The following is a 17,762-nucleotide window of genomic DNA, read 5'->3' as shown; positions in this document are numbered from 1 at the left end:
AGCTCCAGGTTGTTGCGATGGCACCAGGACGCCAGCTGTGTCACTTCCCATCTGTAGGCAGATTCCTCCCCATCCTGGATCAGTCCAATCAGGGTAGTGTCATCCGCAAACTTGAGGAGCTTGACAGAGGAGTCTGTGGAGGTGCAGTCGTTGGTGCAGAGAGAGTAAAAGAGAGGGGAGAGTACGCAGCCTTGTGGTGCTCCGATGCTGAGGGTCTGCGGGTCCGAGATGTGCTTTCCCAGCCTCACATGCTGCTTCCTGTCTGTCAGGATGTTGATGATCCGCTGACAGAGGGGTTCAGGCACAGTCAGCTGGGAGAGTTTGGAGTGTAGTAGCTCTGGCATAATGGTGTTAAAAGCAGAGCTAAAGTCCACAAACAGAATCCTGGCATAGGTCCCGTTGTGATCTAGGTGCTGGAGGATGAAGTGCAGGCCTAGATTGACTGCGTCGTCCACCGATCTATTGGCCCTGTATGCAAACTGCAGGGGGTCCAGCAGGGGGTTTGTGATTTTTTTCAGCTGGGACAGCACGTCTTTCAAAGGTCTTCATGACTACAGAGGTGAGTGCGACAGGCTTGTAGTCATTTAGACCAGTGATCATTAAGATAGACACAAAGTGCTGGAGCAACTTAGGTAGCATCGCTGGAGAAAAGGAACAGGTGACATTTCGGGTCAGAACCCTCCTTCAGATTATTCGGCCTGAAGAAGGGTTCCGTCCGACTTGAAATGTCATCTGTTCCTTTTCTCCAGAGATACAGCCTGCCCCGCTGAATTGTTTCAGCACTTTGTGTCTATCTTCGGTATATACCAGCTTCTGCAGTTCCTTCCAACACATTTGGACAAACTTGAATTGTTTTTTCTGTAGTGTCGAAGGCTGAGGAGAGATTTGATGAAGTTTATAAAATGATGAGAGGCACAGATCGGAGAGACAGTCAGAACCTTTTTCCCAGAGTGCAAATGTCAAAGACTAGAGGTCATAGCTTTAAAGTGAGATGGGGGAAATTTAAGAGATATGTGCACGGCAGTACTGTGAACAATAATGGACCTTGAATCATTAAAGGATTCATTGGAAGAGGCTGCAGATGCCACAATCTTCAGCAAAACACAACGCGCTGGAGGAACCTGGCGGGTCAGGCAACATTTGTGGAGGGAAATGGATAGGCAACTGATTACGGGACTGAAGAAGGATCCCGACCCAAAACATTACCTATCCTTTTTCTCCAGAGATGCTGCCTGACTCGCTGAGTTACTCCAGCACTTGTGTCTACCTTAGGCAACACTTTAGGTCGGGACCCTTCTTCAAACCTATGAGAAGGATTTATTGGGACTTCATCAGCACAGAACAGCAAGATATCTGGTGATGATTGGCGAATTCTGTTCCCTTACCTGAATGAACGCCCCCTGTTCTTGTAGAGATGGACTCTGGATGCTTGCGAACTGCTGGTCGTATATCCACAGTGCCAGCCAATGCTCCAATTACACACAGGGAAGTTCAAGGAGAGCAAACACAAAACCTCACAGCAACCAAGCTGCAAATAAAACAATGACCAGTTGAAAAAGTTACATGACGAGTAGAATGAACAGATAAAATTAGAATATTATTTGCCAAAGCATCTTTCCCATGTCACAGGAAACTAAAATTCCTCAAACCAGGATTCCAGACAGCTGTTCCAGGAAAACGGGAGGACCACAGATTTAGTTTAGAGAAATAGCATGAAACAGGCCCTTTGGTCCACAGCAACCGTTGATCACCCACTCACACTAGTTCTATGTTATTCAATGATCCTTTATTGTCATGTGTACCTAGCTACAGTGAAACGCTTTGATTAACATATTACCCGATAAAAATCACCACGTCGCCACGTCTCTGGCGTTGACAGTCACAAAAGTTCACCCCACAGTCCTATCTTCTGCTCGCAGTGGCGAACCAGGCCTGCCGCTGGGTGACCCCCCCCTACCATCGCTGTTGGTGGCCCCTGTCGGGTCCTCCCTTCGTTCTTATCCCACTTCCTAAACACTACGGGCAATTTACAGAGGCCAATTAACCTATAAACCCGTATGTGTTTGGGATGTGGGAGGAAACCCAAGCGGGGGTTGTGTCACAGGGTCACAGGGAGGACGTGCTATCTCCGGACAAACAGCACCCGAGGTCAGGATCGAACCTAGATCGTTGACCCTGAGGTAGCAGCTCTACCAGCTGTGCCAGATCAACTGAAAGGACACGCCCAGTGAGTCATGACTGGACCCTGAACATTCTAGCCTCTCACTCTCTGTAGCACGACTTTCCCAGATGTACAGTAGAAGCCCACTTGTGCCCTTGTAGTTGGCAAGGTACATTCAAGTTAACAACTTTCCTGAAACCCAAAGTGGGAGAACTGACCACAAGGGTTTAGTTTAGAGATACAGCATGGAAACAGGCCCTTCGGCCCACCGACTCCACACCGGCCAACGATTCCGGTACACGAATGCTACACACTGGGGACAATTTTCAATTTTTACAGAGGCCAATTAGCCAACAAACCTAGTCTTTAGAATGTGGGAGGAAACCAGGGCACCTGGAGAAAAAACCCGTACAAACTCCATACAGACAATACAAGTAGTCAGGATCGAACTCAGATCTCTGGCATTGCATGGCAAATGCTCTACCACTGCGCCACTGTACCGAGCCACGGTGGATGGAATAATTGAAACAAAATAACTATTCCTAGTTCTCCAATAGTTTAGATTAAAACATCCATCCTCAAAGATGTAATAACTTTAAGGGGACTCTGATCCATCATTTTCCTCAATCCCTCTAATAATGTGGCACCAGAACTGAGAAAGGAGAAAATTATGTTGTCGTGTTTAAAAATTATTTCTCATACATATGTGCCCAGACACACACATGCAAAGGCATGATATATTTAGAATATCGTTGTTCTGGCCACATTATCAATGATCAACACAAAAAAATTCTGGGGAGATCAATATCATGTGAGAATTTTAAATATTCTATTGAATAATTTTAAAGTTATAGAATCACAGGCCCAACTCATCCATTCCAACCACGATGCCCATTTGCTTGTACCTGGCCAATATATATGTCACAAAACCTTTTCCATCCATCTACTGGTCCGAGTGTCCTTTAAATAGTTATTATACCTGCCTCAACTATCTCCTCTCGCAGCTCGTTGCATTTAACCACCACCCTCTGTGTGAAAAAGTTGCCCCTCACTTTCCTATTAAATCCTTCCCCTCTCCCTTTAAACCTGTGTCCTTTGGTTCTTGATACTCTTGCTCAAGGTAATAGACTGTGCTTTTCTTCTATCTATTACCCTCATGATCTTATACATCTTTCCTATCAATGTTGTTGTCCATATTTATTTTAAATGTTGTGATAGTACCAGCCTCAACTAGCTCTCTGCAGCTCATTCTAGTTAGCCGCCAGCCTCTGAGTGAAGGAACAATTGATTAGCACTGGTTAAGTCATTGATCTGAAACAGGTTTACTAGAACGGTATGATATGGTATTTTGTCACATGTGCTGTGGTACAGTGAAATTCATGTTTGTGTATGGTTCAGTACTATACACAAGCACTTAGATACATCTTAGATAAGCATCTCAGATACAGTACAAGTGTATAGCAGTAATACACTGAGACAATCCCTGAGTTTGCCTCCATTTTGAAGTCCCAGTTGTTCTAAGTGCAGGGATCTTGATTGGACCATGAAGGTCTGTTGTCCTAGCGGCGTTGCAGGGTCAGGTCGGCCTGGCCAAGCGTAGCCATGGTGTCCTTCGCCGCTGCTCCACCACTGTAAGCTGCATCTGGTCCACATGCTCAGCCTCTTGAAGCAGCGCCCAGCCCAGCCGAGCCCCAGGCTGCTAAGGAGTCTCCAGCGCCCACAACACTGTCAAGGCACTGCACTGCCTCCCGCAGCCGGTCAGCCTATCACCTTCCAGGAGTGTTCCCGTGGTTCCTCAATCCGTAGCAGGTGGGCTGGGCCTTCTGGGCGGGTTCCGGTCCCGCAGCGTGGGACTGACGGGCGAGTCGCCAGTCGCGGTGGGCGGGCTGAGCCTTCCGGGCGGGTCCACAGTCTATGGGCCCCGAAGCTCCCAGGGATACAATCGCCACACACGGCACGTTTCTCCTCGCTCTGCTGGTGGCCGGGCCCAGTCCAGCATGGCTGTGCATTGCTCACCAGGAGCTACCTTCTGCCCCGGTGCAGCGCTTGCCGGGAACTCCCTGGATTAATGCTGCCTGGATTAGAGGGTATTAGCTAAAATGCAGGGCTGAACAGACTTTTGATTTTCTCTCGAGCGTGTGCAAATAAGTTGCCACTCAGGTTCCTATTAAATCTTTCCCCTCTCGGCCATGAGGCCTTCACTGAAATCTCTTCACATCTACTTCAATAATATCACTCAGCTTCAAAAACATAATCTCTCCCCAATGGACAATTGTCGTTTTCCCAGGAATCAACCAAGGGAGTTTCATCACTGCATCCACTCCAAGGCAAGCATATCCTCCCACAGATGTGGACTCACCAAAGCCCTAATTTCACATGATTACATTACTCTTGTTTTCTAACTATGTTACAATAAAAGACCGTATACCATTCACCTTCTTTGCTACTTTTTATCCTTACACTTCACATACAAAAATCCCAATGAGCAGCCAGGTTTAAAATATATTCTGTTCTTCCAACAAAACTATCCTAAATTGGAGCAAAAGGCACAAAATGCAGGAGTAACTCAGCAGATCAGGCAGCACCACTGGAGAACATGTAAAGGTGACGTTTTGGTTCTGAGGAAGGGTCCTGACCTAAAACATCACCTATCCATGTTCTCCAGAGGTGCTGCCCGACCTACCGAGTTACCCCAGCACTTTGTGTCGTTTTTGTAAACCAGCATCTGCAGTTCCTTGTATCCCTGTCTTAAATTGGACTCTATTTATCAACCACACAAGAACAAAAAGTTTAAAAAAATACTTACTATAAGGGCTCGAGAAGTGGACGAGGTTAATGCATGAGATACCGCCGTGATAACACGGGAGAGATTGTTCTCGATTGTCACATCAGTGGTACTCTCAGAAATGTTGAATCCTCTGTACGTTCTGGAAGATTAATTTTGTAAAGAGGTCAATTCACTGATCAAAAATAAGGTATGGTATATTTTTCTAACAATTCGAGAATAAATTCAAAAATTTACTAGAGTCAGAGTCATACAGCATGGAAACAGGCCCTTCGGCCCAACTTGCCCATACTGACCAACATGTCCCAACTACACTAGTCCCTCCCGTCTGTTTTTGGCCCATCTCCCTCTAAACCTGTCCTATCCATGTACCTGTATAAATGTTTCTCAAAGGTTGTGACAGGACCTGCGCAACGACTCATCCAGCAGCTTGTTCCATGTACCCACCACCCGTTGTATAACCTTTCCAGGTTGACAACATCTTTCCTGTAACATGGTGCCATCATTGAATTAAACACAGACTAACATGGAGCCTTTAACATGGCAAAAGATCCCAAGACCCTGCAGAGGAACATTATTAGCTAATAATTGACACTGGGCAACAGGAGGAAATTTATAGCAGAGTACCCAAATCATGGTTAAAGATACAAAGTGCTTGAGTAATCTGCTGAGTTACTCAAGCATTTTGTGTAATTGTTTTGTAGAAAGAAGGGTCCCAACCCAAACGTTACCTATTCACATTCTCCACAGATGCTGCCTGACCAGCTAAGTTACTCCAGCACTCTGTCTTTTTTTTTTGTAAATCAGCAGCTGCAGTTCTGCATTACTCATGGTTAAAGATGTAAGTTTTAACATTGCCATGAGGCAGACAGATGAAGCTGGTGTGTTCAGAAAGCTTAGCTGCAGAGTTGAGCCTGAATAGCTCAAAGCATTGCTTCTTAAACTAGTGAATGGTTCACTCAAGGGTGAATGAAATTATTTTGGGGGTGAATTAAACTAGAGGGGTGAATGAAGAAGGGTGAATGACTTAATTTATTCAGATATTTATATATATATTTTCTATACTTAAAAAAGGCATTGCCATTAAAATGGTTAGTAAGCTCTTATTGGTTTTAATGGCAGTGGACCTGGAAATTTGATATGTTTTTTCTCTCTACCTATGGTTTTCTAATTTCAAAGTAGCAGGATATTTCCCAAATTTACTGTAATATAACCTTTTAGGGAAGACCAGACGAGCTAGTGGGATCATAAATTTATAAATGGCAACACTGGAGGATCGCCATAGGCAACTGTTGAACTGTAACTTTATTTCGTGTTGCCAATTTAGCTACTTTTCTGCTAGAACTAGAATTCTATATATATTTACTGTACTTCAATCTACCAGCACTTATTTGCATCAAGCAACATGAATTCTAGCTATATTAAGGAGATTTGAGCCCCGTTTTTAGGCAATCTAAAGTTAGATTGTGCCATTTTCCTGTAGTGATATTCTACATTTTCTATTCTAGCGACTTCAGTATTTTGTGAGTTTGATTTGCAGATTAAGACACTATGTCTTTGTAGAAGTACCAAAAGGAACCAGCTCTAGAGGAAGAGTGTGCAGGAGGAAGTAGTTCATTTCTGAAAGAAAGTGAAACGAACAGGACTCAAAAGGAGGTATGCTCAGGGGACAAGTCGCGTGAAGGGTGACAAGGAAACTGAAGATAACTAACTTTAAAATGTAGTTACGTATGTCACAGATGATGATTCTGTTAACGATACGGGCAAGGAAATACTTAATCTCAAGAGAAAATACCAGGACCAAAGTACTTTACTTTATATAAACTGGAAAAATTCTAATAATTTTTCTGTTCTTAATTTTTTTGTCACTCCCTAGTTGGGAGGTTGGGAAGGCGCCAGATATTCAGAACTGAGCAACAGACAATTTTGTGATGATGTTTTGAGCATGCATGTGACATATACATGTCAGTACACATGCACAACCTTTAAAATATATCTGGATTTGGAAGAGCCAGCTTCTGGAGAGAAATATACCAAATATGGCAAGTTGATATTTGGTGGTATTGTGAGCTTTCGTCAGGGAGAGTTATAGAAAGTTATATTAGTTGGATACTAATATTAAATCACATACTCCATGGTTTTTTGAGCTAGTTTTCCAAGAAAAGATTACTTTTCCATGTAATCAAAGTCCGAAAGGGTAGGATGGGGCTGAAGCTATTTCGCTATTTGGAAAGATTCAATGAGGTCCTCCCTCATCCTGCTAAACTTCAGCGAGTACAGGCCCAGTGCTGTCAAACGCTCATCATATGTTAGCCCAATCCTTCCTGGGATCATTGTCGTCAACCTCCTCTGGACTCTCTCCAACGCCAGCACATCATTCCTCAGTCTTCAGTGTGTCAAATACCTGGTGATCGCGCTCACTGCAAAGTGAGAAGTAGATTGGGTCTCATGCATGAGAAGCTGCAGGTAGGCACTGCTTTGATCTCTGGCTACTGCTACCACAGGATCCGACTGCCCCTGATCACAGTCAAAAAACAATCGAGGGATAAGCCTGCAAATATAAGAGAAGAAAGGTTAAACACACACAGAAGTAAAGTACCTGATTTTTGACTTCTCAGCCCAGTGATGCTCTTTAGACTAAACATATTTTGAAAATAAGGTTATCAGATTTAATATGGATTTGACCATTTTGTTCAGATTTAAAAGCACCTGTTTGATTTTGCAAAACCATTTCTTAAAAAACTGATCCAATATTTTATTTAAATACAGCTTTATCAACCTGTCCTACTACATTAAAAGTGCATACAGCTATGAAACAATGTTCATATTAGTGATCAAAGATAATGACTTCAGTGTTCCCAATAATTAGTTGGAGGAATTATCGGTCTCACCAGTACTTGCACTATACGTTATTCCCTTTATCCTGTATCTGTACACTGTGGATGGCTCAATTGTAATCATGTATTGTCTTTCCGCTGACCGGTTAGCACGCAACAAAAGCTTTTCACTGTACCTCGGTACACGTGACAATAAACAATGCTAACTACTTGGTGAACAATTTAGATATAGTGGAGAGGGGGGTTCATAAGTGGAGGTGGAGTTCGGTGTCATTAGATGCAACTCAGGAGGAATTGATATTTGGCAGATTTGTAGCAAAGAGATGGAAAGTGCACATTGTTTTGTATGAGCGAGTCTCTCGGCAATTGTATGGGAGAATGCCTCACCCACATCTTATGGCTCAATGCGGCCATCTCAATCATTACCTAACGAGGGTTGTAGCTGCCACATGCCGTACCCGTGGATCCTCATCTCCCAGTAGGTTAATGATGACATTATTGATGGCTCGCTCCTGAAGTTTCAGCATCTTCAAAACAAATTAGTTTAGTTTAGTTTAGAGATACCATGTGGAAACAGGCCCTTCCTCCCACCGAGTCCGCGCTGACCAGCGATCACCCCGTACACTAGTGCTATCCTACACACTAGGAACAATTTACAGATGGCCAATTAACCTACAAATCTGCAACTTTTTGGAGTGCGGGAGGAAACCAGAGCACCTGGAAAAAACCCCATGCAGTCACAGGGAGAACGTACAAACTCCGTACAGACAACTGTCATCAGGATCAAACCAGAGTCTCTGTCAGCAATTCTACTGCTGTGCCAATGTGCCGCCCAATTTGATATCCAAATTGATTTTGATTAGATAGGCAAGAAGCAACAATTGCATTCAAGTTCATTTTAAAACAGCCATAAAGACTCGCAATACAGGCAGGTAAAACTTATTTAATCGCAAGAGATATAGAGAGCACAGATATATCACAAATGTTTAAGCTCCTCAAATCGCAAGGTCATTCTTCTTAACAACTATAGAAACCGTATAATACTGAAGGAGCTCAACATGTCTGCCATGTTCCAAACTAATCATACCTTCTAGCACTTAGTCAATAACCTTGGAAGAGGACAGATTCAAGTTTACTACTGCGAAGATTTTGAAAAATGCAACACAAAAGTATAGCCTCTTGCTGAAAGGCTGTGCCCATTGTACTTCATCTAAAGCTTTCAGAATAATGTTATGGCAGTGAAGAGGCATGGGGGACATCAGCCATGATAACTGAATGGCAGGACAGGCTCGAATGAGTGGATGGCCTATTCCTACTGCTATTTTCTTGTATTCTTGACTTCTTTTCCTTCTTCCCCCTAATTGCACCATTCATCTCAATCACTTCTTGCGGTCACAGGTGTCACAACAGCTCCAGTCATACAAAAAAAGTTTCTTGTGAATTCCTCATTCTATTTACCATTTTCTATTAATAATCCCTAAATATGTAAAGTAAAAGCAGAACGACAACTTTGAATTACCCAAAGTCAGCCTTTAGATTTAGAGCTGCAGCACGGAAACAGGCCCTTCGGCTCACCGAGTCAGTGCCGAGCAGCGATCACCCCATACACTGGCACTATCCGACACACGAAGGACAATTTGCAATTCTACCAAAGCCAATTAACCTACAAACCTGTACATCTTTGGAGTGTGGGAGGAAACTGGAGCACCCGAAGAAAACCCGCACAGTCACATGGAGAATGTACAAACTCCATGCAAAGAGCACCCATGGCCAGGATCAAACCCGGGTCTCTGGTGCTGTAAGGCAACAACTCTATCACTGCACTACTGTGCCGCACCAAGTCAGTAAAGTAAACTGAAAATTCAGAAGAAATAACTTGACCCGAAACGTCACCTATCCATATTCTCCCGAGATGCTGCCTGACCCACTGAGTTACTCCAGCACTTTGTGTCTTTTTTTATAAGCCAACATCTGCAGTATCTTGCTTCCAGAATGAATAGGTTTGACTGATTTAAGGGAAAACTCATTTATTGAGTGGGAGAACAGAAAGGTTCATGGTGACTGAATTAAAAAACAAAAGGTGGGAGAAGGTTCATATAAAACAGAAAATATAGCCTTTAGCAGCCACGCTGACTGGCCTATTGTGGTGCGATTTACAGACTAAAAAACAACATAACAAATATATTTATATAACATATCTAAGAGAATACTACTTACAAGAAATGACTGAAAACTTACCCCAGTGTAGTGATGTTGACCCCTGTGAAGGTCCACTGTTTTCCTTTCCAAGAAGCTTACTAACCTGAGAAGCACAGGGCATCATCAATGGTCAGTTTAAAGAAACACTGGAACAAAGTGGTCAGCTTTATTTTCTCAGCAATGGTCAGGCAGTTAATGGGATAATTCTAATAATGGGATATCAATGGGATAATTCTAATAATGGGATATCAATGGGATAATAATTCTAATAATGGGATATCAATGGGATAATCACTACTTCATTCCCAGCATTCAAGCTGCTCCTTAGTCTTGCTCTTCACCACCGCAACCTGGTCCAAAAACAACTCGCACCCCCAAATGACAAATTCTCCTCTGTTCTATTATTGTTAAATGTGCTATCAGTTGCATAACTATTCGCCCCCAGAATCCCCTCAATACACCACTCCACATCTCCATCTTTCAGATATCTCAAAACCCATTTCTTAAAATCTATCTTTAAGACTACTTCTTGGTCAGATCTTTACCTGGAGAAATTCACGAGAAGCATTCAATGGAAGGACCATGGACAGCAAGTGTTGAACATTTCATCTGGACTAGTTTTTAGTTTTAGAGATATAGCGTGGAAACAGGCCCTTCGGCCCACCGAGTCTGTGCCAGCCAGCGGTCACCCATTCACAAGTTCTACCCTACACACCAGGGAACCAGGTTTGTTATAGACAAGCCTGGAGCGACTAGGCTTGTATATACTGGAATTTAGAAGGATGAGAGGAGATCTTATCGAAACGTATAAGATTATTAAGGGGTTGGACACGTTAGAGGCAGGAAACATGTTCCCAATGTTGGGGGAGTCCAGAACAAGGGGCCACAGTTTAAGAATAAGGGGTAGGCCATTTGGAACTGAGATGAGGAAAAACTTTTTCAGTCAGAGAGTTGTGAATCTGTGGAATTCTCTGCCTCAGAAGGCAGTGGAGGCCAATTCTCCGAATGCATTCAAGAGAGAGCTAGATAGAGCTCTTAAGGATAGCGGAGTCAGGGGGTATGGGGAGAAGGCAGGAACGGGGTACTGATTGAGAATGATCAGCGATGATCACATTGAATGGCGGTGCTGGCTCGAAGGGCCGAATGGCCTCCTCCTGCACCTATTGTCTATTGGCAATTTACATACAAGCCAATTAACCTACATACCTGAACATCTTTGGGATGGGAAAGGAAACCAGAGCACCCGGAGAAAACCATGCGCATAGACAGCACCCGTAGTCAGGATCAAACCCGGGTCTCTGGCGCTGTAAGGCAGCAACTCTACCACTGTGTCACCCAAGCCTACGGCATCTGGTATTCCATGGCGGTCTCCAATCCAAGTACCAACCAAGCCTGAGCCGATATCAGATGAGATTGGGTGTTTTCAGACTAGTATGGCTAAGGTGACTCCGGATCCTCTAGTGTGGCTCAATGATGGTGCTTTATTTGTCACAGGTGCAACTGCACAGTGAAATTCTTTTTGCATATATTACACATGCTATCGCTGCTGTTTTTGCCGCCATTATTTAAAGTCCAAAGTCCGGTTGGCCAGTGCGCTCAATATTACTGGAGCAGTTCCCGTAAACGGACGTCTCTCTCCTCGTCTGGCCATCTTTGTGTCCCGGGGGCACCTCCTGCAGCCGACCTTGAAGGCGCTGGAGGCATTACCCCGCTGCACCCTCCTACCGGCCCACTCCTAGCACCCAACCTCTCCTGCTCCCTCCTAGTTACGCCGTCCGACGAGCCTTCAGGTGGGGTACCGCCGGCCGACTTATATGGTTCAGTTTACCATTAACTGATGTAATCAAGGGTCCCATTTAGGTCATATAACGTCTGGCTTTGGCGGTGATGTCAATAACCAGGCACAAAATAAAAGTTGGCCAAGCAGGTAAACCAACTCTCTGAAGCTGGTCTCAAGTTATAACCCATCCTTCTCTGTCTCTCAACACTTAACTTTTCATTTTATAGAGCACAATTTTTAGAAGATCTAATTAAAATTCTTCCAACATTTTTTCCAATTGAATATACCAAACACCAAAACCAATGTGTAAAATTTCACTGACATCTCCCTTCATGCCCCCAAATGAACTTAAAGATGTCTATTTACCACTCATTAATCAAACGGAACAGCTTTCTCAAATCCTTTCCAAAAAGGTTAAGTGTTTGGAGAATTGTGGGCCAAACGCAGGCAGGTGGCACTAGTGTAGATGGGGCAACGTGGTTGGCATGGGCAAGTTGGGCTAAAGGGCCTGTTTCCATGTTGTATGACTCTGTGACTAAACATTTTTATATGTAGTCTCCTCACTGTCATGGGGTCAAAGTCCTGAAGCTCCCTTCCAACCAGCATGTGGGTATACCCACAGCTCAGGGACGACAGCGGTTCAAGGCTACAACTCCGCCCCGCCATCTACAGGGTGAATTAAGCTTAAATGCTGGATCAGCCTGCAAAGCCAACATCACCTAAATGAAGCTAGAAAGTCTTTCAGTTTTACATCTTGTAAAACCTTCTAGGTTGAGGCGACATTTAAATACAAGAGGGCTGCTGAAGTTTTTAAGGTAATGGGTTTTAAATGAGACATTAAACAAAGGCCACTTGTGTTTTATCAGTCGATGCAAGTGAACCCTGACACAATTCCAATAAAGCACTGGGTTAAAGCTCCATGGCTCAGCATAAATGATAATAAGCAGATAAATCTCATTTGGTGGCATTTGTTAAGAGATCTGTATTAATGGAGCTTTAATACAGATCTCTTACCAAATGTCACCAACTCAGATTTACCTGCTCATTATCATTTTTGCAGCGCTATGCCAACCAAGTTTCCTACATTACAACTTTAATCATTGAAAGCACCTCATTGAATGCTGAATATATTTCCTTTTTTTTTTTTAAAGATTTTTTTTGGGGATCAGGGCATTGTTGGCCATTATTGGCCATTGTTGGCCACAAGGCCATTATTCACTGCTCATCATTAACTGCCTTTGAGAAGGTAATGGTGAGCTGCCTTTGTGAAATGCTGCAGCTCTTCTGGTTAAGTCCTTCTTGCATTCGACAAGGTCCCTCATGGTAGGCTGCTCTGGGAGTTTAAATCCCATGGGATCAAAGGAAAGATAGCTGAATGGATAGAAAATTGGCTTCATGGAAGAAAGCAGAGGGTGATGGTGGAAGGTTGCTTTTTGGACAAGAGGCCGGTGATTAGTGGTGTGCATCAGGGTTCGGTGCTGGGCCCATTGCCTTTTGCCATCTATATCAATGATTTAGATGAGAACGTACACAGCATGATTAGCATGGCATGTTGGGCCAAAGGGCCTGTTTCCACACTGTATGACTCGATGGCTCTAAGTGGTATTGGATGAATGATACACACTGCAGCAGAGTTTAGGATGGTGGATCCAAAGCAGCTCGTGTTGAGCTCATTGAGAATTGTTGGCACTGCTCACATCCAACCAATTGCAGAGACAAAAAAATCAGACTCCTTGTGTCTTATAGATGGTATCAGAAGACCTCTCACTAGCCTCTCACCTACACTTGCAGCCACAGTCGTTACATGGATGATTCAGACTCGGCCCTCCCTGATCAATGGTGTCCTCGGGATATTAATGGAGGGAGACCAGAAATGGTAATGCCATGTAAGGTGATTAAACTCTCTTCTGGTGGTTGTGTCTCACAAAGACATAGAACATTACAACACAGAAACGGGCCCTTCGGCCTACAATGACCGCGTCGAACATGATGTCAAGTTAAACTGACAACACCAAAATTGAAGGAGTTGCAGACAGTGAGGAATGCTGTCAGAAGCTAGAGGGATATAGAAATGGGCAGAGTAAAAGCAGATGGAGTAAGGATGAACTTAAGCAAGTGTGAGGTGATGCACTTTGGGAGGAAGAATGTAAGGAATGTAAGGAGAGAGACACACAATGCTGGAGTAACTCAGCAGGACAGGCAGCATCTTTGGAGAGAAGGAATGGGTGACGTATCGGGTCAAGACCCTTCATCAGTCTGGTTAGGGATAAGGGAAACGAGAGATATAGACGATGATGTAGAGAGATAAAGAATAATGAATAAAAGATATGCAAAAAAGTAACTATAATAAAGGAAACAGGCCACTATTAGCTGTTGGGTGAAAACGAGAAGCTATTGAGATTTGGGTGGGGGAGGGGTAGGGAGAGAAGGAATGCCGGGGCTACCTGAAGTGAGAGAAATCAATATTCATATCACTAGGCTGTAAGCTGCCCAAGCGAAATACGAGATGCTGTTCCTCCAATTTGCGTTTAGCCTCACTCTGACAATGGAGGAGACCAAGGACAGAAATGTCTGCGTGGGAATGGGTAGGAGAATTAAAGTGTTTAGCAACCGGGAGATCAGGTAGGTTCAGGCGGGCTGAGTGAAGGTGATAAGCGAAACGATCGTCCAGTCTACGTTTGGTCTCGCCGATGTATAAGAGTCCACAATTTGAACAACAGATACACTAGATGAGGTTGGAGGTACAAGTGAACCTCTGCCTAACATGAAAGGACTGCCGGGGTCCCTGGACAGAGTCGAGGGAGGATGTAAAGGGACAGGTGCTTTATCTTCTGCGGTTGCTGGGGAAGGTACTTGGGGGGGGGGTGTGGTTTGGGTGCAAAAGGATGAGTTAACCAGGGAGCTGCAAAGGAAACGGTCTCTGCAGAAGACGGAAAGGGGTGGAGATGGGAAATTGTGGCTAGTGGTGGGATCCCGTTGGAGGTTGCGGAAATTTCGGAGGATTGTGTGTTGAATGCGACGACTGATGGGGTGGAAGGTAAGGACTAGGGGGACTCTGTCTCTGTTGTGACGAGGGGGAGGGGGAGCACGAGTGGAGCTGCGGGGTACCGAGGAGACACGAGCGAGGGCCTCATCTATGATGGGAGAGGGGAATCTCCGTTCCCTAAAGAATGAGGACATCTCGGATATTCTAGTATGGAACACCTCATCGTGGGCGCAGATGTGGCGTAGACGGAGGAATTGGGAGTAGGGGATAGAGTCTTTGCAGGAAGCAGGGTGGGAAGAAGTATAATCGAGATAGTTGTGGGAGTCAGTGGGTTTGTAATAGACATCAGTCAATAGTCTATTTTCTGTGATAGAGACGGTGAGATCAAGAAAGAGGAGGGAGGTGTCGGAGATGGTCCAAGTAAATTTGAGTGCAGGAGTTCAACTTAAGCAAGTGTGAGGTGTTGCACTTTGGGAGCTTGAACGTAAGGAATGTAAGGAGATAGACACAAAAAGCTGGAGTAACTCAGCGGGAAAGGCAGCATCTCTGGAGAGAAGGAATGGGTTATGTTACGGGTCGGAACCCTTCAGATTAGTTAGGGATAAGGGAAACGAGAGATATAGGTGATGATGTAGAGAAATAAAGAACAATTAATAAAAGATATGCAAAAAATTAACGATAATAATGGAAACAGGCCATTGTTTGCTGTTTGTTAGGTGAAAACGAGAAGCTAGTACGACATGGGTGGGGGAGGGATAGAGAGAGAGGGAATGCTGGGGCTACCTGATGTTAGAGAAATCAATATTCATACCATTGGGCTGTAAGCTGCCCAAATGAAATATAAGATGCTGTTCCTCCAATTTGTGTTTAGCCTCACTCTGACAACAGAGCAGATGAGATAAGTTTAACTTGCATCATGTTCGGCACAAACATTGTGGGCTGAAGGGCCCGTCCCTGTGCTGCACTGTTCTGTATTCTATGAATCAGATCAGACAATTATAGAAATGTTTCATTTGGTCATCAATGAATGCAAATTGCCTTGTTTCCAGCAACTGGAAGCAGTCAGACAACAAGCTTACCTGAAGTCCATCTCGGCCAGCGTTTCTAACAGTTCCGTCCTCACTAACCAGTAAGAATTATTTTTCAAGTTGAGGAGGTCGATGATGAGTTGTAATCCCAGCTCACTGTAACTGCTGTTGCACAGGCTCGTGATGCATTGCTGGGGAAGAGAGCAGATGATGACAACCAAGTCCAACCAACCAAGGCAAATTCTACATGACCTCAGTTGCAGTAACAAGTGTCACAAGCTGCAGCTCTACTTCCCAGATAACAGTGTAGCCATTGCTGTAGAGTTGCTGCAGCACAAAGCCAGAGACCCGGATTTGATCCTGACTACAGGTGCTGTCTGTACGGAGTTTATATGTTCTTCCTGTGACCTCGCGGGTTTTCTCCGGGTGCTCCGGTTTCCTCCGCCAGCTTGTTCCATACACCTACCACCCTTTGTATAAAAAGTTACCCCTCAGGTTCCTGTTAAATCTTTCCCCCCTCACCGTAAACCTATGCCCTTTGGTTCTCGATTCCCCTACTGTGGGCAAGAGACTCTGTGTGTTTACTCAATCTATTCGTTTCATGATTGTGAACACCTCTATAAGATCACCGCTCATCCTCCTGTGCTCCAAGGAATAGAGTCCCAGCCTGATCAACCTCTCCCTTTTGCTCAAAACCTGGCAAAATCCTTGTAAATCTTCTCTGCACCCTTTCCAGCTTGACAATATCTTTCCTATAACGTGGTGCCCAAAACTGAACACAATCCTTTAAACATGGCCTCACCAACATCTTACATATCTGTAACAAGACTTCCCAACTTCTATACTCAAGGTACAACATGCAGCGTGAAATGCTGCTGTTGAAATAAAGATTTAAAAGAGTGGAGCAATTGTAATGTATGACAGTAGATCCTCTTCTGGGACCAGCACACAGTGTCCTGGCTCGAGTGCCATCTTGGATCTCACTGGTGGATAATCAGTGCTTGGCCCTCAATTACTCACTATCTATATTCATTACCTGGATAAGAGGGCAGACACAAGCCATCCAAGTCTGCTGAAGACATGAAAATAGGTGGAAGGGCAGTTGCAATGAGGATATTAGGGCTCTGCGACATGATATAGATTGATAGATTGAACGGGCAAAAATGCGGCCAATGAATGGAAAATGTGGGAAAGCGCAAGGCCTTGCACTTTGATAGGAGGAATCAAAAGGCAAATGATCCAAATGGAGAGTGAAGAACAAAAAGATATAGGTGGACTGGTGCCCGATTCTCAAAATGGTATCACGCAAAGGCGGAGAGTAATTAAGGTGACAAATGGCCCTTTATTGCAGTTTGGGAAGTTGGGAAGTATTGCACAGGGTGCAATTGATCTTGACCTCGAGGTCAAGATCAAACCCGAGTCTCTGGCGCTGTATGGCACTGTTTGGAATTTAGCTGAACGAGGGATGATTTTATTGAAACAAATGTTCCTAAGAGGACTTGATGGGGTAGATACTATGATGTTTGCACCACCAGAGGTCTTTCAAAAGGATGCCGACAAGATACTAGAACAGATTCTCCTTGTACAAATTGCGAATCTCTGGAATTGTCTACACTAGAGGGTAGATACTTTTTTTTTTTAACAGATTAGGGTATGGGGGAGAACTAGCACAGAGGGGGAGTTGAGGACTAGACCAAGTCAGCCATGATCATACTGGATGGCAGGACAGGCTTGAAGGAGAGGTTGTGTATTCCTGCTCCTACTATCTTGTGGTTTACACACAAGGACTCAAGGATATTTAGAGTGTGGCAAAGTTGTGTTGATTCCAAGACTGGGTTAATCAAGATCTCCTTGAGAGAGAGAGACCATGCGTGAAGGGCCAACTGGCCTACTCCTGCTGCTGTTTGAGCTCTTATGTTAATAAGTCATAAGAAAATAATTTGAGTCTATTGAGTCTACTCAGTCATTAGACCATAGGTGAACAAT

At 44.2% G+C, this 17,762-nt stretch overlaps 1 protein-coding gene across 7 annotated transcripts in view; it reads right to left on the bottom strand.

Annotated features, from left to right (window-relative positions):
* Positions 1 to 17,762, bottom strand: part of htt (huntingtin) — a 206,899-nt gene that overhangs the window by 107,503 nt on the left and 81,634 nt on the right. For all 7 annotated transcript variants that reach the window (XM_078432031.1, XM_078432037.1, XM_078432053.1 and 4 more), the window contains 6 exons: positions 15,828 to 15,967; positions 10,022 to 10,085; positions 8,210 to 8,310; positions 7,351 to 7,497; positions 4,968 to 5,088; positions 1,386 to 1,528 (listed from right to left, as the gene is read on the bottom strand). In XM_078432031.1, the coding sequence (XP_078288157.1) occupies positions 1,386 to 1,528; positions 4,968 to 5,088; positions 7,351 to 7,497; positions 8,210 to 8,310; positions 10,022 to 10,085; positions 15,828 to 15,967 (716 nt within the window). The remainder of the gene's footprint in view (positions 1 to 1,385; positions 1,529 to 4,967; positions 5,089 to 7,350; positions 7,498 to 8,209; positions 8,311 to 10,021; positions 10,086 to 15,827; positions 15,968 to 17,762) is intronic.

Source organism: Rhinoraja longicauda, chromosome 3 (genome assembly GCF_053455715.1).
Source record: "Rhinoraja longicauda isolate Sanriku21f chromosome 3, sRhiLon1.1, whole genome shotgun sequence".
In the NCBI taxonomy this organism is placed as follows: Eukaryota; Metazoa; Chordata; class Chondrichthyes; order Rajiformes; family Arhynchobatidae; genus Rhinoraja; species Rhinoraja longicauda.
Note: the sequence above shows the minus strand (reverse complement) of the source record. Positions and strands in the feature narration are given on the sequence as shown.